This window comes from Montipora capricornis, chromosome 9 (assembly GCF_036669925.1).
Source record: "Montipora capricornis isolate CH-2021 chromosome 9, ASM3666992v2, whole genome shotgun sequence".
NCBI classification, from domain to species: domain Eukaryota; kingdom Metazoa; phylum Cnidaria; class Anthozoa; order Scleractinia; family Acroporidae; genus Montipora; species Montipora capricornis.
The window spans coordinates 26,767,793-26,789,606 of NC_090891.1; the positions used below are offsets into that span (position 1 = coordinate 26,767,793).

Genomic DNA, 21,814 nt, shown 5'->3' on the forward strand with positions numbered 1-21,814 from the left:
CTTCTCAAACAAGAAGGAAGTTAGAATAAGAATTTTTATGCTTTAGTAGCAAGTTTGGCGTTTGCCGTAATTGCTCCACTTTCTTTTAATCGTCTCTTGGAGACGCGAGGGTTGATCATTTAAGCACAGTAGATTGACGGCCTGGTAAATAGATAAATAAGAGACCCATTTCGGCTTCCTCGACCTTTTAAGGCAAGTTCGTTTTAATTTTCTCCTTTCGGCATTTCGCTATATATTTATACGTTTTCGCCGTCGAAAAATCCTTTATTTCATTAGTGGATCCTTTTGTTCGCTTCTGATGTTATGCTAAATACATTTCAATTATATTATGAACAGCGTTATATAGCTCTTCACAGCTTTCACCGTGCAGCCGGTTCGTTAATTCCGAAAAACATCATACTTCTTTTCTTTTAACGTCCGATGTAAGCCAATTCGTGCTTTTTAATGGCACAAAAGTATTTGAATATTATTTATAAATGAGATCCGCCCCTAAGTGAAAGGTAAAGTAGCTATTGTTAATTTTTTTTATATCAAATGCATTAAAATACCTTTTAAGTCCAACATCGACAACATCTAAACGTGGCGTACAAATACTTAACGTTTTTTTAATTTACCAGTTCTCGACAGAAATTTTAATTCCATTCCTCGTTTACATATCAGCCTGGTCAAGCCGTAAGATACTGGTTCAGTTTTTCAATCACACGAAACCAGCTGTTATCATTTCAACCGCAAATGCGGCGTTTACTGATCTTTGTTTCTAAGTGTATTCGCCCCATTTCACTTTGTTAATACATCGTTTATGTTTCGTTTCAGCTAAATTTTGTTCGCCATGCTGTATTCCATTGTTTGATTGGTTGGTTGTGCTATTGATGTTGCCAGTGAAGTTTTATCGTTGGGTACTGGGACAAGACCAAGCTGAAAATAAATAAATAAATAAATACACAAATAAACACAATTTACATTCAAAGGCTTTTATCGGCATTATTTGACTGCAGCCCTGTCTTTTTTCGAATGGTTGCTGGTGTAGTATTCTTTTCAATTCAATTCAATGCAAGCAGAATTCTTTTGAATCATGTTACAAATGAACGATGTTACTAAGGTCGTGTTTTATTGGGATCAGCCGTTTCAACCGAAACCGGTTTAGGTTAAAGGGGTTGACGTTTTCCAATAGCATACTTTTCCAACCATTTTTGGTTAAAACGCAGTCACTCCTGGGAATAGTCATTACCAGACTCCGCGGGGTAAACCTGGCGGCTGCTGACCGTGCTCGTGCTGTTCTCTTTTGTACTCTCGGAAGTTTTAGAAGAAGATGTCGTAAAAAATGAATCAGAGGATGAACCTGAAGGATTGGCAACCTTATTTTTAGAGAATGAACGGACAACTGCGGTTAGAATTCGTGGATTGGTAGAAGAAGTTGTAGCAAACTTGTCAGACGATCGTTTCAAATGTAATTTTCGTCTGAGCAGAGGCACATTTGAGTGGCTGATGGAGTCTTTGAAAAACTGCCCTGAGCTGATTCCTCAGAATATCGGTAAAGGAGGAAGAGCCGCTATGCCTTTAGAGAAGCAGCTGTTGCTTGCTCATGAACTTCTCGGAAATCAAATTCCTTTCAAGTAGAAATTAATATTCGGATCATGTATTTTCACAGATTTTGTTGTCATTCTGTTATCATTAGTCAGTGTGTAATCGTTTGAATACAACATTGAAACATATTCATGCCAAAAAAAATGCAATATTTACATGTGTTGATAATTGAACAAAATAAAGCTTATTTCGTAAAAAAAATGTATATAAAACAAGAGGCAGCTTTTGAGGAACATCGAGGATTTCGTTGTGTCTTAGGTGCTATTGATGGCTGCCTTATCCCCATCAGTGTACCGCGATTCTGCTCAGAGAATTATGTCAATCGCAAAGGATGGCATTCTGTGAACTTGCAGGCTGTGTGTAACCATGACATCAAGTTTATAGATTGCTATGCAGGCTGGCCAGGGTGTCCATCATGCGAGAGTTTTGAGGAACTCTCCACTGTTTACGGATGCCACTGCTGACCCTAACCTGCTTTTCCCAGGGAACAGGTATATTCTTGGAGACTCGGCGTATCCTTTAGCAGATTGGCTTCTCACCACTTATACAGATAATGGTCACCTCACCCAAGCTGAACGTAACTACAATTTTGTATATTCTAGTACAAGAATGGTCATTGAAAGGGCATTTGGTCTGTTAAAAGCCCGTTTCCGACGCCTCCATTTCCTTGAAATGGACAGTTTGCATGACATTAGATGACATTGTGAAGGTCATCATTGTTGCGTGCACTTTGCACAATGTTTGTTTAATGTGTGGGATGATTCTTTCGAAGAATATAATGATGAAGAAGAAGTAAACAGTTTTCAAAAATACCCTTGTTGGGCTGTGACTCAGTATTATTTGGGCTAGGTTCAATTTCAGTCAAAACCAAGGAGTATAAATCAACCTGAGAAACAGCAATGCAAACTTTTTTGAACGACCTTGTGCCATTCGGCTGCAAACTTCGGTTCATGCACCTGGTACAATGTGATTAACAATTTTACGCATTCGTCCGTACACCGCATAAAATGATCTTCGTTTGTGACGGAGCAACTTGGTACAGCTTCTTGTTGTTGTTCACTTAGGCCTATTTGTATCCGTTGCTCAACATCCAGCGTTTGGTACGCGGACACCATCTTTCTTGATTACAAAGAGCGTCACGCGAGCAGTACGAATTTCGCAACTAATCACGCAAAGAGCAGCTTTTAAGAGCCCGCGAAAATTACAGGGGTTGTTACCAATGTTTTTTCGACCGTTTCAACCCGTTTTGATGCGGGTTGAAACAGTTGAGCAACTAAACCAACCGAAAACGGTTTTTTGCCAATGGAACACGAAAAAACTCAACCAACCTGAAATGGTTGATCGCAATAGAACACGACGTAAGACTTAGAAACAGTCGATCCATGGGCACCCTTTATGAAAATGGTAAATAAGGGCGATTTCCGCCAAAAAAGGGTTTCCTCGTCCCTGCAGAAGAGACTAGTAATATTCTCGGTTGGCAAAACACTCAATTTCCGCAGCTCAAAAGCGCTGGCTAACATCTCCATTCAGCAGCTGGTAATTATGCATTTATGATAGATCGTGCTAGCAGAATTTTTGGTATAATTTGTGAAAACTAACATTACTTTTCCCATGTTTAAAAAAGTAGCACTGCTAGCATAATTCGTATATTTTAATTTATCATCATCGGATCAGTTCTGCGAGGCATGCTGACTCGACCCAAACACACTTTGACGGTCTTCGACTGTTTTAGCAGTATTCAATCCATCAATAGACGTTAGTTTAAGAGGGTAGCGCGTGAAAGCATGGTGAACTGACGACCCTGTGGCTCTCTATAAAATAAAAACTTAAAATATACAAGTTGAATAGCGCACTTAGCCGCGGGAAGCTGAGAACGAGAACCACTCTAGGTGCCCAGCCTCTAGCGGCTAAGAGAGTGGGGCAGCTCTGGGAACAAGAATGGGTGCCCTGCTCACAACATGATCTCTTCTAGAAATTGACGGTTATCGTATAAATCGTAATTAATTTTGCTTTGAATTTACTACTTTCGTTAATTTTGGACACTGCGTCCCAGGACATGTGGTAGCAGAGAAAATAAGGAAATAACAAATTTTATTATATGACTAGCTCCGTAAGCGGCGGCAAGATGAACCAAATCCCGCGCTGTGATTGGCTGACGGAGCGGGCAATATGGAGCTTTCTTGCCCGCTCGGGATTTCTCACTTGGTCCCGCAAGATTAATGATCATTTTTTGGTGTTTTAACTCATATAATAAATCCTTTATTGACCAAGCTTGTTCTGTCAAGATGGCTGGATATTGGACTCTCTCTTTTTTTTTTTGGCATGTTTTTGGGCCTCTGCTTCGTCTCGGTCCCTAAACACGCAAAAAACGAACTTGGCCAATATCGAGCCATCTTGACCGAACAAGCTTGGCCAATAACCCACATATATCCGTGGATTAGATTGAGCCCGGATCTTCTACTCTATAGGAACCGCTTCTTTCCACCTCACCGCTAAAAATAAGGACACCGAATTAAAAAAAAAACATTTATTTAAGTCTCCCATAGAATATCGCTGCTGAAGAATTATTAGGCCTAAGCTAGATTAATAATCTAGGTCTTAGCTTTGATTTTAAAGTGTTTAGATTTGTCGTGAAGTTTGGAAACCGACCTTTTGCAGTGTTTAATATTGTTTGTTGCCGAGTGATGATACAGCTGTAGCAAATAGTGTTTAAAAATACTGCCCCCGAGCTGTTAGCGGTGTGGTGGTCAAGTGTTTAGGTGACTGGTTAATCAAAATTCCTAAAAACTAAAAACTATAGGACCATTTTTCATAATCCATATCACGCTTTCAGTCTTTTATTAATAAATTAACGATAATAGTAAATTCAGAGCAACTTACTAATTAATGATAATCGTTAATTCAAGGTAGAGAATGGGTTCCCTTCTCAAGTACCAGGCTACTATTGGTTATCGATTTGGTTGAAACATTTTGCAGTATTCAACGCCAGACAAAGAATCACAAAAGGGGAAAATATCCTTTAATTTACCGAAGACAGTTTGTGAAAGTCGTTTGTTTAAGTCTGGTAACTGTATTCACTTCTCTTAATGCTGTTTAATTACCTCCCCCTCCCCCACCCATTGACATATACTGGAGGGGGACGGAGGAAATTTTAAAATTGCAGGGAGATTTTTCGTGCGGGGCCCAAAACAACTTTCCTCTCTCTTAACGAGAATTACTGAGCAGTCTTTCGGCATAACAAAACTTTAGAATTGCATTGATCAAGCATGGTCTCTTAACTAGAAATTATACTCTTAATTCTTTCCCTATTCACTGCTTTTTTCTTAGGATGATTCCTATCACATTACCCACGAAATGAAGTGGTTCTGCTTTCATCCCATACTATTTCCAACCCCTCCTTACTCTATCACTGCCGATAGTTTAAATTTCAATGTACGTGGAGACGGCATGGGAATTTCATATATTTTCCCAGCTGAGTCTCTCAACCTGAACTTCGAACGAAGAAAGAGAACACTGAAACACTTATTCTAAATCATGAGGGTTATTCTTGCCATAGTTGTTATTGGTCTCGCCTCAGAAGTGTACCCGCATCGTGTCGGGGAGAGTAACCAAGGTGAAGCTGTGAAGGGCGAAGGAGACTTTCAGCTAAACCGCGAATACAGGGAAGGCTTTGAAGACCACGACGCAAATTTTGTCGAGGATGAGAAATTCGATGATGATGGTGATGATGATGATGATGATGATGATAATGATGATGATGATGATGATGATGATGACGAGGACGATGGCCGTAGAAAGGTACTTAATATTTCATTTTAAAGATTTTGAATTGGATTTGTAATGAGCGGAAACCATTTGAAGGGAGGCGAGGGCCAGCTAGCTATCGTAGGCAAGGCGAGGGTGGCGGCTCTTAGTAGCTATAGCAAGCAACTTCATTTCCAAAATGAAGCAAGATTGACTGCGTCTTTTGCTTTGGTTTATTATAAGTTCAACATCTGATCAAGCACGACCCGACTTGTTCAAGGAGAAAAGTGATTTTGGAAACATATTCGTTGTCAAATTTGCCTTAGATTAAAAATTAACTCCGTTCGAAGGCTTTTCTTCGATATTCATAACCACTTCACCCATTTAGACGATTGTAACAAAAAATTAAATCCAAAAATTCAAGTTCATTTTTTCGATTGAGCGCATCTTAGTCAAATAACGTCTATATACTTACCATCCGTTACTACAACAAAAATGATTTCAAATAAATTTATTAAAGCTTCACGTTCCGTGAACGAAATCGAACAAAGGAACTCTACACTGTGCGGAGATAAATTTCTACGCAATAATTTACTGGGAAAAATAATCTTTCATCTTTTAAGACAAAATTCCAAGATTTGACACGAACGTTTGTTCGGCAACCAGCAGAGCAAACATAAGCAAAGGAGGATAATTGCAACGAGATTGCTTTTCTCTCTCTTGGTAAACAAATGTATTTGAAGTGTACACTGTCAAGCTAAGCTGGCCAATTGTAGTGCGAGTACCTAGAGTATGAAAGTTCGATTAATGAAATAAGTACTTTAAGATGAAATATGCTTGTATTCTCTAGGGATAAATACGGTGGCCCACAATGGTAAAACACAACTCAATATTGAGCTGGATACACTACAATCTTTCGCTACTGACACAATTTTTCACGGAACACAACAATCATTTGCGATACAAAACAATTTTTCATAGAACACAACAATCATTCGTGATACAAAGTAGTTACGTAGAACAGAACAGCGTTTCACGATGCAAAACTAAAATAGTAGCCCCGTAACTTTTGTAATCCTGTAATTTCGGTAACCCCGTAACTTCTGTAACCCTCCAATGGTTTATCATTTGGCCGTTAAATAGAGGTGCATTTGCACAAAAAAAAAGGTCTTTTCCGACACTTCACAGCTAAGCGGCAGCTTTTCTCGTGTCATAAGTGGTGTCTTGAGGGAGAAGATAAACGTCATGAACCTTGAATATCCCATATGTTAATCCTCTACCTGCAACTGACAGAGAACTTTGGGAAAATGCTCAGTCGTTAGAGCGGCGGCGATTTAACCCGAAGGTAGTGGGTTCAATTCCCACCCTGGGCACATGGTTTACATGGGTAGAAAATAGCACTTCACATTACCCTCCAATAGTTAATTCTGTTGAAACATAAGTGAGACACGGCCAACGTTTGCAAAAACGTAACCCTTCCTAGGCCTAATCTTTAGTATAGAAAATTAAAAGCCGATGCGGTTTTAGGACTTGTTTCGAGGCAAATTTTCATGTTTTCTGGGCAATGAAACATGATATTTCTGCAAAATTCCACACGAAATCATCCACCGAAGTCATATTTCTCCACCTCGTTCCTTCGATCAACTATATTGTTTTCTTATTTAGCTTGGTAGCTCCGGCTTCTAGTTACTAGGCCATTATTTTGATAATTTTATTAGCATTTTGGGTGTTTTCATCTTTCCGAACAGCAACTTCCCTGCTTTCCTGCCCTATTTTATTTTCTCCTTTTGTACGTCAAACGTTTATTATCTACCGTGCGTCTCCTTGGCTTCAATTTTCAGCAAAAATCTGCCCTAGACGTGTAGTTTAAATTCACGAAAAAGCCAATAGATCTCTCCCAATTATAATTAGTACCCCGAACCGTGGTTATGTTGTCACGGTGCGGTGCGAATTGATTGAATCGCATGATTTCGCTCGACCAATGGGAGTACAAAAAGGCAGCTTTTACGATTGACAGGTTAAATTTTATCACCTCCCACTGATGGCCATGTGTAGCATGAAGCAACAAGGAGTATTTCTATTCCCCCCTGGATGGGATGCTACTCCAACGCAGGGCTACCCCCAGCATTAAATTCGCCGGTACCGGTACCCACATACACCCAGGTGGAGAGACGTACCGTGAGAGTAAAGTGTCTTGCCCAAGAACACAACACAAGGTCCCCGGCCAGGGCCCGAACACGAACTACTCAATCCGGAGTCGAGCGCACTAACCAAGAGACCACTGCGCCTCCCACAGTGACTTAATATTTTGAGTTCTTATTGTTAGTCAAATGTACGGCAAAACACTCAATTTTTCTGAACGATGCAAAACATTACGTCGTTTATTTCTTCCTTGCACAGAAAAATTGCCGACTCAAGGAGACTAGAGAATGTTTATGGTGGACAAACCCTAGAAGATGCTTGAAAACGTTCGTGAGAAAATGCAAGCCTGAGAAAGTTTTGGTAAGTGTTGGTAGGATTGTCACATGTCGTGTCGTTTATCTCAACCATAGTTAGTAGTTAGTATGTCGCAACCCATTAGTTGTCATCAGGGGCAGTGTTGGCGCAATGGTGAGAGCGCTCGACTCACACCAATGCAGCTTGGGTTCGATTCCCAGAATCGGCGTCATCAGTGGGTCGAGTTTGCTGTTTGTCAACTCTTCTCCCGTAACTTTTTCTCTGAATACTCCGTCTTTGATTGAATTTGCTTAAGTATCAATACATTTTTCGACAGAGGTCAACATATACCATTCTTTATTTCATTTCTGAAAATGACACAGTTCCACAATTTTAATATTGACCTAGTAGTAAGGCAAGACAATAGACCATTTTACAGTTCTGTGCTTAGTTATCAGGCCAACTCCAGCCTCGCTTTTATTCAAAGGCCGGGTAACTAAACACAGACAAGAGTGTATGAAGGTAAGAGAGGTAATCCCTCATATTGGCCCTATTCCCATCGTAATCCCTCTTAGGTTATTTTTAGATCTCCTGCGACATTCGGTATTCCCACGAGGGTTAACTGATAGCCAATCATACGTCCCCATTTTCACGAACGACGCGAATCATTGCGTGGCAATTCGCTCAGCTGTCAACATTGGTAAAAATGAGGACATATGATTGGCTATCAGTAAACCCTTGTGGGAATACCGGATCTCGCAGGCGATCTAAAAATAACTTAAGAGGGATTACGATGGGAATAGGGCCAATATGAGGGATTACCTCTCTTACCTTCATACTCTCTTGACACAGCACACAAAAAGTTTTACACGCTGTTCTTAGGCTTAATTAATAAGGAACCCAGCACCGTGTGACACGCTGTCATATGTATGAAAAGTAGCATGAATCTCATTGGGCAATTGTCGACTGGGCCTAGTTTTAATGGTCTAGTTTCCACCGGTCTCATATAGCTTAGTAGGAGAGCATCCGAGCTAGAAATCGGTGGGTCATAGCTTTGACTGTTGCTGGTGAATAACCCCGAATCAACATACTGGCGTCTCTTCGTTAAAAAATACTTTTTTTTTTCGCGTCATATAGAGAATGTGTATCAAGAAGTTGAGATCTTGTGCGCCGAGAAAAGGACCATCATCGCGCAAAACTCGGAGAAAGTGCTTAAGAATGTACAAGAAATGCGTTGGACATGGAGAAGGATCTGGAATAGCAGGGTAGTGCTGTTGGACAAACGGCCGTAAATACGTTGTTAAGCGTTTTATTGTCAAATGATTAATTGAATGGGAAATAAATAGATACGATGTTGGCAACGTTTTCGAGGCCTTCTGAAAGCTCTGTAAAATCGATAGCCCAATTTCCGATTTACTGCATGCCTCAGTTTCAAAGCGAATCCTGGTGCACAACCATTCAAATGGGTTGGGTATTCTTGTGCAAATCAAACTCATTTCCCTTTCAACATTTGAGCACCAAGACTCAAGACAATGGCCCATTGAAAGCCATGCGCAGTTCAAAGACAAATCTCGGTATACTGTCTACCCTTGACCGTGAATAATTATGATGCCCCGTGCGAAACCCCCTCTTTTTGCATAATAAGCCTCCAGTATAATTTATGCCTCTGTTTCAAAGTGAGGTCAGGTGCGCTATTTCTGACATGGTAATTAACTGTGGTATGAATAAATCTTAATTATTTGACTTAAAGTTAGAATTTTAACTGATTCACATATGCCACGCACACAGAAGGAAATACACATGTGAAGTATCGCAAAGCGATGCAATCGCGAGGGAAGATAGGCGTCAGCTTGCTCGCCATTTTTGAAAAATCACACCAAATGCGCCCCCGTATCTTACATTCCTACGTGTGATGGTCGCCTACATTACTTGAGTTTGTCTTTGAGCAAATCAACGGCATGAGAGAATTAGATCTGGGCCGTGCCTTGTGTGTAGAATTTTACTATCATTGGTCTATTTTACAAGACAAAAGTGAATGTTAACATGCCAAAACAATGTCAATAACACGTCAATGCCATTTATGGCTTAAAATTCCTTGCTGTTGAATTACTCTTCGACTTTTACTGAGAATGATGAGCGATCATCTGAAGAATCTGTTAGGACAGCTAGTTTGGTGATGAAAATATTCGAGTTCTCTTTTTCTTGCTCTTTTATTGGTGTTTTCCTATGATAAATGGGAACCATGGCGAAGACGTTTCAACGTATTGAAAAAGCGAGACAAAAGCCCACGTTCCGCGTAACCAGCCGTCAGCTCTTCGAATCCAACCACTGATCAAGAGAACGTTGGCTCACGTCTGAACGTCATTTGCATTTGCCCTGTATGTAAGAACCATTAACCACGTCTGATACACATTTACACTAGACTACTCATAATCATAACCAGATCCGACCTTCCACCGTATCTTTCTGAATGTTTAAAAGTGAACAAAGCTTCCCAAGCTTTCCTAAAGTCCTCCTTGCCGAAGATGTAAATGCACGGATTTAAAAGCGACGACAAGAACCGAGCATACCCGAACACGTATTCAGCCCAAGAGGGCAGGAAGAAATCCTCTTCTTCATATTGTTTGTAACGAAGGAGAAAAAACGGAAGCCAACTCACGACATAAGTTGAAAACATTGCAAGAAAGATAGTTATTGCCTTCCATTCTCTTTTCCTCCATTGGCGTTGCTCATGAAACTCTGCGGGAACGTTGACAATTTGAAGCCGATTCTGTCTTCGGATTTCACGAAGTATTATTGAATACGTGAAAGCCATGAAAGCCACTGGTATAGCGAGATATACCACGAAACAGGTTACATTGAAAGCGAATTCTTGATTTCTGTATTCTTCTGCGAGGAATTTGCTCGGATCATAGCCAGTGGGTTTTTGCCAGCACAGCTGAAGCAATGAAATCAAAAGCGAGCTAATCCACACAAAACCCAGAGCGATGTAACAGCGCCGTGCGGTTACGATTTGAGGATACCTGAGCGAAAACATGATCGCTATGAAGCGATCGGCGGTGACAGCTAGAATATGCGACAAAGTCAGAAATGAGGTGAACATCCAGATGTAAATAGTTGAAAAACACACCCCATGCTCTCGAAAAATGTTACAGGTTATGGCTACGGGAAGACTGACGAGTCCTGTAAGAAGATCGCTTGCAGCTAGCCCCATGAGGAAGAAATTAGTTGTTGTCCTTAAGGAACGCTTTTTGCCGACTAAGATGAAAACCATAGTATTTAGGACCACTATTATTAGCGCCAATAAAATCCCAACAATATCAGTTAGGGCATGAAAGGTAGGCGTGTATATCTCTTCGTCGTCTTCCTCGAAGGTATTATTTCCTGTTTCTTCTGTCCCCCTCAATATGGTTTGACCGGTTTGGTTCATTGTTGATTTGCACTGGAGACAAATGAATCCCTCACAGTAGTGGTTACAGCTTATCTGTAGTTCAGTGACTTAATTCTCACAGTCATTATTCTTTGTTAGAACATGAAAGAGAAAATGGCTCTGTTAATCAAATGGTCTTGATAACAGCAAATAAACTAGAATTCGTAAAAAATTGAAAAACACCTTTGATTCTGCAGTTCACGTGCACAGTACAATACGAATTTGAACTGACTTACAGTCTTATGTACGTAAATAGATACATGTCAATAGAATTTCAAATTATCGTTAAACGTTACAATGCTGAGTTCTAAGAGAGGAATAGCGCGTGTCTATTGACGTATATCTATTTCGAATTATAACGTACATAAGACTGTAAGTTTTACAATAGCTGCAAGATATTCGCGCGCTCATTGGGGGTTTTGCTAAAAGCAGGCCCGCGGCCCACGGCCCGCCACGGCCCAGCGGCCCGCGGCCCACGACCCGCGACGGCCCGGCGGCCCGGCGGCCCGGTGGCCCGGAGGCCCACACAGTTTTGTTGTCCAGCGGTAAATCCACGCGCATGCTCAGATTTGCATCGGGTTTGGGCGCGCAAATGAAAGACGGTGAGTTTGAATTCGTTTACCATTTTAATAATCATTTCAATCCTTTTCGATCCTTTCTTTCGCTGCATGTTGCTAAGTGAAAAATGTTGTCATTTTCTGTTGTTTTCGTTTGTTTACAACAACAAACAGAAACAAGGATTCTAGGGGAGTCAGGGTGGTTTAGTGGTCATCAACCGTGCCTCCCACCTCTGTGACCCAGGTTCAACTCTGGTCTCGGGTCGTATGTGGGCTGAGTTTCAGTCGATCTCAATCTGACTCCGAGGGTTTTTTTCCGGGTACTCCGGTTTTCCTCCCTCTCTCCACGGGCCGCCGGGCCGTCGCCGTGGGCCGTCGCCGTGGGCCGCGGGCCTGCTTTTGGCAAAACCCCGCTCATTGGCTAGTTTTTGTTGTCAATAAGCGGACATACACAAATTTATAATTTATGCGATAATGTCGCGATATTGCTAGCGTCAAATTCACCTTTATCACTCTGCGGCCATTTTGGAGTCCTTGGGGAATGAAGGCTTTGTCTTTGCATTGTCTTTGCCCGTTCAGCCTCACATTGAACGAGAGGTTAGACGGGCAAAATCCTTTGTTTGGACAGTGATTGATATGGGTCTATTGAAGTTTCTAGCATTTTTGTCTCGCTTAATTCTCGTGTTATTACTTAATTTTGACACCTCTGCATTTAGGTTTTTGTAAAAAACAGAATGATGTCATTTTTTCAAGCGTCTGTCCTGTTATTGAAAATCAATTTCGTCATAACATTGTCAAAGTACAGTAGTCTACGGATCCACTAGGCTATCGCAGCTGTATCGCCTCGTGGATCTACAACTACTTTGAAAATGTTATGACGAAATTCATGATCAATAACAGGACAGACGCATGAAAAACTGACATCAATTTGTTAATTGTAACGTCCACTTACAATGGTCGATCGAACATGTATTGCAGAATCAACGATTTTTTTTTGCGAATTATGTTAATCAATCACTGTTTTTACAAGTATGAAAGGAATTAAGAATGTCAGGTACTCTAAGCTTTTTGAATACAAATCCCTTCTAATCTTTAAATATCTATTCACCGAACAGAGCTTTTTTTGGTTGATCTTAGGGGCGTAAAGTTCTAGTATGGCGAGGGTCAACGAAATCGTCATGGAAACTGCAAATTCACCCTTAACTGATTTTTGTGATTCTCCCATTATTTATTTCAACTTCTAAAAACGAGCCATGATCTATCCCGTAACTCGGTTTAATTGGTAGGATCGGATTTCAGAATAATAGAGCAATTAGAAATTTGCCGTTTTGTTCTGACGTTAAAAAATTTATAGAAGTTCAATTTTGTGTTGCAAATTTGCAGAGAACGGAAAACAGTTGTTCAAATCCTTGACAGTTAAACTTGCCGAGCAGAGCCACTCTTTTGCACCTTAAATTCTTCCGACTCGAAGCCGTTAGTTGAAGTCGCCGTCGTGGGTTCAGGAGCTACGATGGCTACGGCGACGAATACGTCACTTCAAAATATAACTTTGAGCTGTTTTAACTCAGGTGAATTAAGGCCTGGGCCCAGATCTCTTTTATGAAAATAAGCGAGGGGGTGGTCTAACTATTGATCCATTTTATATAGCACGAACTAACTTTGGGAATCGTTAGCAGCAATAAGATGTGAAACCTTAACTGTTACATAGGATGATATATTATCACTTGACATGTCAAAATTATTTTTAGCAAAGAAATCTTCACAGCCAAACGGCAACACTTTTTCATGGCATTTTCTGGTGGCTGGATTTACCTTTATGATGTTAACACCGTTGGGTACATCATTTCTGTGCTTGGACATTTGAAGATAATTTTTAAATAAAGGTCCAAAAAAGAAATCACTTTCCATAGGGGACTGGGCACTAGTACAAAATGCGGTATATTTCCAAAACTAAAGACATATTTAGCGAACGCCTTATGCACCGATCAACTCGAAACTTCAACACCCCCCCCCCCCCCCCCTTGCCCCGGCATTTGAACTTTTGAGGATTGTATCGTTCAAATTCCCGCCCCCTCGAGCCAAAATGGTGTTCAAATGCCCTACCCTATAGTCGGATTTGTCTGTTATACCCTACTAAAGAAAAATCATCGTCGGCTCCTCCTGTCTTTAATAAAAACCTTTTGAAGACCTTTTTTGTAAGCCAATCGCTCGCAAATGCTACATCTCTTCCTTTAGACTCTTCTATCTCTCGTCCAAACACGTGTTTTGTGGCTGTTAGCAACTTCGGCGCCAGAGGAAAAATCACCGTATCGATGTCGAATAGATGTGAACCTTTCATTTTCTACTTTTACTCTGAAACCGCGCTGATGAAATCATCGCGATCGCGAAAGACTTACGATAGCCTGGCCAGGAGTTACATTTCGTCGACGCGGTCGTCGTAGATCTTAAAGTCCCTAGTTTCTGGTTTAAAAGACGGGACAACGAACGGTCCCAAATATAGTAGAAGAAATTGACTGATTCAAGGTTTTTTTTTTTTTTGATCATCATTCAAGCCAATGAATTCAATGAAGCTAATAACATTTTACTTATGCCTGAACGAGAAAACCGTATCTCAGAGCCGATGTCCGACTAGATTTTATTTTTTTGTTCAGTCTGGCCTGGCCGTGGAATCAGATTTATCCTGTAATCAATGAGATGGTAACGGGGAAATTTTTGTTTACATTTTTGCGTCATTAACACAAGACTATAGTCTGCCAAGAATAAAGTACTCAATATTGAAATTACATTGCATAATGAGTCATCCCTGAAAATTTTAACCTGATGTACCAGATAATCTCTGAGCAACGATTCTGCTTTGAAAATACAACATTTTTACAAAGTATATAGGGAATCATTGGCGCCTTCGCAACCCAAGATTATCAGTTTTTGATGGCTAATAACTTGCTCGTTATCAAAGCCAAAAGACTTAAAACTGAAGATCGGTTTAACTAAGTTTAACAAGTTCTTTTGCCTTTTAAAGTCATGTTGTAAATAGCATGTTGCCTTCATTGTAAACAATGACGTCAGCAAAGATTTTCTCATTTCTTACGGTGGTAAACGAAATGAAGAGACGAATTTTTCCGATTTTGACTCGGGGATACTCGGAAAAAGCCGAGTCATTCTTTGCAAGAGTCGAACCTTAGTTCGGCTAATTTCACCTGAAATAGTCGGCTCCAACTGTCGCGTATGACTCAGAGGTACGTCTTCCGCAAACACCTCATTCCAAAATGGTCATCATTTTTGTATTCTTTTGTTTCCTTGCAAATTGGCCCTTTTGGCCTCGCTTTCAAATTAAAAACCATATTTAACCTAGAACGAGGTCAAAAGGGCCAATTTACAATCAAACAAACGAATACCAAAATGGCGGCCAATTTGGAATAAGGTATATAAAGTAATTAGAAGGCCGTATGTTCGACTGCTGCAAAGGCGCTCCCTCGTTTTCTTCGAGTGTGCAAGAGCCACCAGAAATAAAAACACATTTCTTCACTTCACATTTTATTTTTTACGCCCTTTCTTAGCCTACGTCCTAGCGTATTACGTTAAAAATGACCCGTGAGAAATAAAATAGCAGTTAAGCTGTGAAAAACAAAAGAAAACAGACTGTGCACTGCTAAGATAAAGCATTACACTTGCGGCAAGACGTTTTTAATGACAGACCGTCCTGCTTTTTTGTTACATTGCAAATTGTGGAGTAATCATAATCCATAATTCATAATCCATTTTCATCGTCGTTTCATAAAGGCTTCGTTGAGGGTCGGCAAAACTTCTTCATAAAAATCAGGGTAAATTGAAACAAAAAAATCAAGGCATAATTAAAGCATCTCATTTTAAAAAAATGGAAAAAAATCCAGCTACTATCAAGTTGTAAGCTTGTATAGTTGAGAGCTCAAGTGCACGATTGGAATGATTTCTTTATAATACAGTTGTTTGGGGAAGGTAATTGTATTTGGAGCTACCTTTGGAGCTACCTTTGGGAGCTACCTTTTAGCAACATGTCAAATGTCAGGGCCAGTTTAGTTCTACAAAATGCCATGGTCATTCTTCTCAAAAAACGAAAACAAAAGGACAAAAAGAGCTATTCTACTTGGAAAATACGGTCGCTCGAGCGCAGCTGTTGAAGAGGAAAGTTTGGAAGGCCTTTATGTCATTCTGTTTTTAAAGACGCTTGTTTCCATAAATGTTCTTCTGATTTAAATCAATTAACCTACCTTTTCGAAGATATTTTTAACTTGTTTTTTAGCCTCTAGGTGTCTCAAGAATGTACGGCTTTATCTTGCCAAAGAACTGGCCTTAATTTCTCTTCTCAAGAGGTCTTTGCTCTGAATAAATTTGAAAGATACGTCGTGTCTCAACAATGGATCTGCTATGACTATCGGGAACGATTCAGGAAATTAGGCTTCCTAAATCAGATGCTTCAAGAGCCAAGCCCTTTTATTGAAGCTAATGTGATATTGACAAAACCAAACTTCGTTATTGACAATTTTTGGCTTTCAGGTTATTAAATTTTAAGTAAAAATATTAAAATATTGACATAAAATGATTGTAACTTCAATCATGTTGTTGGTTATCCTTTCTACTCTTTTTCAACCTCTAAGACAGTGATATCATTAGATTTGAATTTTCAACATGACTTTGCAAATCAAGTAATTTAGGTTACCGTAATGATAACTTTCTGTTGATAAACATCAACATTAAAAAAAAAACATCCAATTTTTTGCGATTTTTTAATCTTGCAAATATGCATCACCGGTTCAATTGAATAAAGAAAAGAAAAAAAAAAGAAAAGAAAAGAAAAGAAAAGATTGACTTTTGTATGTTTGCATTTTCGTTAAAATGCTTAATTAATATGGCAATATTCCACGTTGTTGGCTTACAGAGGCAAAGAAAAAATTCGAAATGTTCTAGAATATCTGCGTGTTTCACATGCAGCTCGCTTTTTTAGTTATACTATACGCACTCTTTTAGTGTTGGAGACAGCAAAGGATGATGTTCAGCTTTGGGGGGAATTGAATTTGTGGTCACATGTTTGTAAGAAATCGCCTCAAGTACTCACACGTTGGATAGCATGCACTCGATGTGGTTGTTATTCGAGCAGAAGGAGTTGCTAGTGATAAATTCTGAACAGCTTCTGAGACAATGCAATAACTCTTTTTAGAACTTGCGGCATACGCATTGAAAAACAGCACAAAATTAAACGGCCAAATGTCATTTAGTTTATTAAAATTCTGTAACTAAAAGGTTTAGTTCCTTTGTCGAAAGAAGAACAGTTTCTTTGTCTTTTGAGAGAGAAAAGCACAAACCCAGTTGATTTTAATTAGTCATTTGAAGATTAAATCCCTCCAGAAAGAAATTTAATCCACTTTGAACATGGACAGAAGATTAAATCCCTCCAGAACAAAATTTAATCCACTTTGAACGTGGACAGAAGAAAAAGTCTTGACCTTTTCGAATGTACGAAGAAGGCTTCAATTTTTATGTCAACATTCTCTAAATCGATACCACGTTACTAAATAGAAAGATAAACATACATTCAGCGCTACAATTGTAGTATTGCATTCGTTTCACAAGTGAATGACTGAAATTACAACTATGCAAATTTGCGGAAGAGTGAGTGCATGGTTATTTTTCTTCCTTTTGGAAATGCCGAGGGGTGAAATAATTATGTTTACATCCTACCTCGTCGGCAAAGAGCTCGCTCGTTGAATTGTCGTTGTAAATACAATAGATCGGATGCTGATCTTTAGTTTAGTCATGCAATTGGCAAGAATATTCTTTCTTAATGAAGTTGGATGGATGTTAGCAACCATAGTTTGTTTTGCACAACAATCCAGCAAAATTCATGAACATTGATTAAAGGGTAGATCCCTTCCTGAACCAATCAAGCCTCGAGAAAGGAATCCTTTTGGCAAAAAAGAACAAAAACAAAAACCACTGTTGCACAGCTGATAAATTGTTAAGAAGAGGGAGATAACGATCAAATTATTGCGATTTCAGTTCCAAGGTTACAAATGAACATGTTACTGTAAGCAGCGCCAAAAACTTGAACTCATTGTCAAGAAATGAGTATTAACTTTTCCGAAAAAAGAGTCTGAATGACGTGATAAACAGTTTAACAGAAATTCACCTTCAATACCTTCAATTGAAGACTGATGTTTTCCATTGAATTTGATTCTCGGCTCAACCTGTCAAAACAACTACTGGAAAATCTCTGCATTTTGCAAGCAGACTGCTTCATATAGAGTTTGATTAATGGATGAGCTGAGAGAGCCACAAACTCGACACTTTAAGATCCGGCTTTAGAATCCGATTGAGTATAAAACATGCCCGACTCAATCAGACTGCGAACGTTCATAGAACAATACGCCTATTTGCAAAATATATCAATATTACAAATACAAAGGAACAGGAGACGAATTGCAGCCGACACAATCGGAAGTACACTTCACGGCTTTGAATTAAAAGAAATATGAATTTCAATTTTAATCAAACTAGAGGAGACATTCAATTTCTTTTAAGCAATGTTCAAATTGGTTGGAAACCTTCTGCGCAAATGACTTAAATCCTGTCTCGTGTCACAGGCGAAAAGTAAACATCACCTTTAGCTAACATTTTTTGACGTTAGATGTATTTTGGAGTTACCAAAACAGGATGGATGAAACAAAAAACGTGCCGTTTATTAATAGACTTATATCGGTCGTGATTCTATGGAACCTTTACATGCGGATCGTGGTCAGGGCATACACAATTTTTTTACTGAAGAACCGTCATTCGAGATCATCGGAAGACATATTACTTTTTTTAAATTTAAGGAGTTACTTATTCGCAAAGCAAATCTGAATTAAAGGCTAACTAATTTACATTATTCGTCTTGCTCTAAACTATTTTTTACGCTTTTGGAGCATCTTAAACGCAACTGACATGTTAAAGGCTCGGTCATGTTTCAAAAACTAAGGCCCTTTAATACGTCGATAAAGTCCTTGATATTTTAGCGAAGATCAGATGTTGAAGATAAGACCAATTTTCTTAAAACAAATTTGCTGTCAAATTAAATTCACTTCACTTTTCTATTACCATAAGCTTTATTGGTGTGTTCTATGGGCAAATAAAGCGACTTGCTCACGTATTTTTGCTATTTGCTGCGAAGCAGTTTGATAACACATCACAACCGTTTTCAAGCCCATTTTGTGCTTAAAGATTCACCGCACACAAAACCTCAGCCTTTATTGTCAATTAAAAGAAATTTTGATCAAAACATCGGATTAAAAAGAAAAACTAAGGGAATTCAGAGAGCGAAAGCGGTTTTGATTTGACCGTCTGTCAATCTTTGAACACACGTTGAAAAAGAAAGCAGATGTTTTTTCTCGAAATTATATTGTTTTATTGCGGTCAGAAACAGTTTTCCTAAAACTCACCACTGCCGGCCTTCTAAAACAAAGAAAACGATAAAGGAAAGAATATATTGTTATTCAGTTTGTTGAAGACAATAATTTTCTTGCCAAGATCAGCCGGTTTGTGCAGTCTATGGGCCACGGCTTCTTCAGTAGAGAAAAAGCGTCTGATTTCGTGGCAAATTTTTGTACCAAGTCACACATGAGATAAATATATTGTGTACTGTACCGAAATACATATTTCTTACCTTACGTAATTCGGTCTTGGGAATCAAGTCAAAGGGTTGCTTTCTGGTGATCAGCTTTTTTCAATGAGTCAGGAACTAATTTCACAGAACAGTGCTTCAAGAATCGTCACAAATGTGTGTGATCTCGTTTAAGCGTGCGAAGAAAATCTTCTGAAAACATAAAAATGATTTTAAAATTTTAAAATGGAAACGCCGATAATACTTCATGGCCGACTAACGAAGGCCGAAAAATAGTTTACATAAAGCTGTAACGTACGAATCAAATGAATCACAATGCACTCTGTGATTCTTCATTAACTTTGCAAAAAAGGCAAATATATCTTTAGTTACCGTTTCATTCGGTCCATCGTTTTGTAGATGCAAAGCCACAGGACGGACAATCCTAATGGGGAACGCTTGGAAGATTTTTTGGTCTCACTCCAAGGAATTTGATTGGGCACAAATTCTATCAACAACAACCATTTCAGAATTTGCTTAAGTGCGCCTTTGTTGTCAGTGGTAGATCAGTACTCAAATTTATAAGACAGTCTTTTCAAACAGGATATCACCCCGCGTTAATGGTGAGATACGAAGTACCACACCGCAGGGCATTTCTCTTCGTATGTCATTGTCATGATAAAATTAACCATCATCTGGTATTCTTTGAAAAGCGAAATTCTAACGAACTCTAACTTTCCTGTAAACGCTGTCAAACTGAAGTGTAATTCAATCAGACATTTCTACGTTCGTGTATCGTCTAGAATCAGTATTGCTTATAAAATAAAGTCTACCGGGGTTGGCGTTCATTCATAATTACTTTGATAATTTTAGCCCCCTGGAGACCATTATATAACCCTTCTTAACTTTCAAATTTACATTGTGGCTGACGAAGTTCGGTAGATCCGAACGAAATATTCCATTTGTCTAGTCTTTTTAGTCTAAATTGTGCTCTGAGTTTTGAAAATTTTAATAGTTTTAATTACTTTGATAACATTTTAGGAGTCAAAAGTTGCTTAGTGGAGTAGGTTAAAAAAATTATATATTAAAATTTTAAGCCATTTATGCTGTTGTAATTAACTAATAGAGGCAAATGTTTATTTACAATAGTTAAATTTCTGTGTTTGTAGTTCAAAATACTTGTAAAATTCTCGGGGAGAATTTTGCAGATAAAAACAAATTAGTTTGCCGCCTCGATACTTGCGTCTGACAAAAATTGAAAATAGTCGATCGAAATCTATGATAGCCGACTTTTATGAGGATACATAAATTTAAATCATTTTAGGTTTTTTCATGGTACAATAAATGTATATGTATCACATTAACAAATGTGAATGTCTTTTGTATCATGCCTCCCTGTGCCAGTCATATTCAGTTTACACGCCGGCGGTTCTTGAAAGCTTTTTAATTCACCAGCACGATTTAGCGTAGATATGCATCGATTTTCTCTAGACTTGACTATAACATAACAGACTGAAGAGCTCTTTGTCGCTACCCTTATCACTTTTTTTATGACACAAGCTCAGAAAAGTCTCTTTTTGGCGACTCCGCGACATAAAGGAAAGAAAGAAAAATGAAAGTTTAATTTCAGAAAAAGTCAAGTTTTAGACGAATGTTTGAGTCATATTCCACAAATATGTATTTGCTCCACAAAGAATATAGTTAGCGGAGTGCATTACCATTTTGTTCAATATTTACATGCGCCGGGGTCAATAATTCTGCCGCCAAAAAATTATTTTGTGCTCACCGCTATACTGAAAGTACTCCTCTAAACTCCTTCATGTCCACGCCAAAATATCTGCGGTTACTCCATTCACTGAATTAAATTGATATCAAAGGGGTATGAAATCGCTCCCGCATAGCTTTGGTTGTAACTCTAGCAGACTACTCTAGCACCATAAAATTTGTCATATTTATCGCCGGCGGAAATCATTCGCCCAATTCGTTTTTATTTCCGTGGTTTATTTCTGTTTGCACATGCGCTGTTTTCAAAGAAAATACGTGCTTTAAATGCGTCACCATCTTTTAACAGCAACAATGAAAAATGTCGGAAAGTGCTAATCAATAACTGATAGATCACGCAATTTGCTTTCTCCTTTAAAACACTTCGTTTTCAGGTTAAGTTGACAGACGTTTTCATTTCTCCCCTAACCGTTACCCTGAATGTCGTTCTTTCCCTGACCAACTTAAGACGGTCTGTAACGAGGTCACGTTTTTAGTTCAGATGCGGTATTAAACTTTCGTGTTCTTTGCTTCAATCAATTTTCTTTGAGTGTTTTGAATGGAGTAGGTAGGAACTTCGCCGGAGGTTAAGATACCCACTCGACAAGTATTCCTCCCGAACCGACATTATCAATTGATTTCCATTTAAGTTAAGGAAATCCGGAATTATTTTTAAAACGGTTAAATGGT

The 21,814-nt window shown here is 39.0% G+C and overlaps 2 protein-coding genes across 18 annotated transcripts in view; one reads left to right on the forward strand and one right to left on the reverse strand.

The window, feature by feature from the left end:
• Positions 1–927: 927 nt before the first annotated feature.
• LOC138015954 (uncharacterized) lies at positions 928–9,810 on the forward strand. 2 transcript variants are annotated; one of them, XM_068863100.1, is made up of 4 exons: positions 928–2,096; positions 5,162–5,382; positions 7,729–7,830; positions 8,902–9,810. In XM_068863100.1, exons 1-4 carry the CDS (start codon positions 2,036–2,038, stop codon positions 9,031–9,033), a joined length of 516 nt encoding a protein of 171 aa, XP_068719201.1. In that variant the 5' UTR covers positions 928–2,035; the 3' UTR covers positions 9,034–9,810. The 2 variants fall into 2 exon arrangements, with proteins under 2 accessions (XP_068719201.1, XP_068719202.1); XM_068863101.1 differs by lacking the exon at positions 928–2,096 and having other exon boundaries at positions 4,484–5,382.
• Positions 9,811–9,955: 145 nt separating this feature from the next.
• Positions 9,956–21,814, reverse strand: part of LOC138015952 (histamine H2 receptor-like) — a 30,135-nt gene continuing 18,276 nt past the window's right edge. For 5 of the 16 annotated variants that reach the window (XM_068863089.1, XM_068863087.1, XM_068863090.1 and 2 more), the window contains 2 exons: positions 19,427–19,576; positions 9,956–11,284 (listed from right to left, as the gene is read on the reverse strand). In XM_068863089.1, coding sequence (XP_068719190.1) covers positions 10,178–11,194 — 1,017 coding nt within the window. In that variant the 5' untranslated portion in view covers positions 11,195–11,284; positions 19,427–19,576 and the 3' untranslated portion in view covers positions 9,956–10,177. Of the gene's footprint in view, positions 11,285–15,998; positions 16,110–17,466; positions 17,485–17,923; positions 18,118–19,426; positions 19,577–19,756; positions 20,061–21,149; positions 21,303–21,814 lie in introns of those variants that run through there. The other 11 variants (XM_068863085.1, XM_068863094.1, XM_068863086.1 and 8 more) reach the window with 11 other exon arrangements.

Coding starts and splice junctions, on each gene's coding strand:
- LOC138015954 (XM_068863100.1), top strand. CDS start 2,036: ATGCCACTGCTGACCCTAACCTGCTTTTCCCAGGGAACAGGTATATTC. Junction 5,383..7,728: donor AGGACGATGGCCGTAGAAAG/GTACTTAATATT, acceptor TTCCTTGCACAG/AAAAATTGCCGACTCAAGGA. Junction 7,831..8,901: donor GCAAGCCTGAGAAAGTTTTG/GTAAGTGTTGGT, acceptor CGCGTCATATAG/AGAATGTGTATCAAGAAGTT.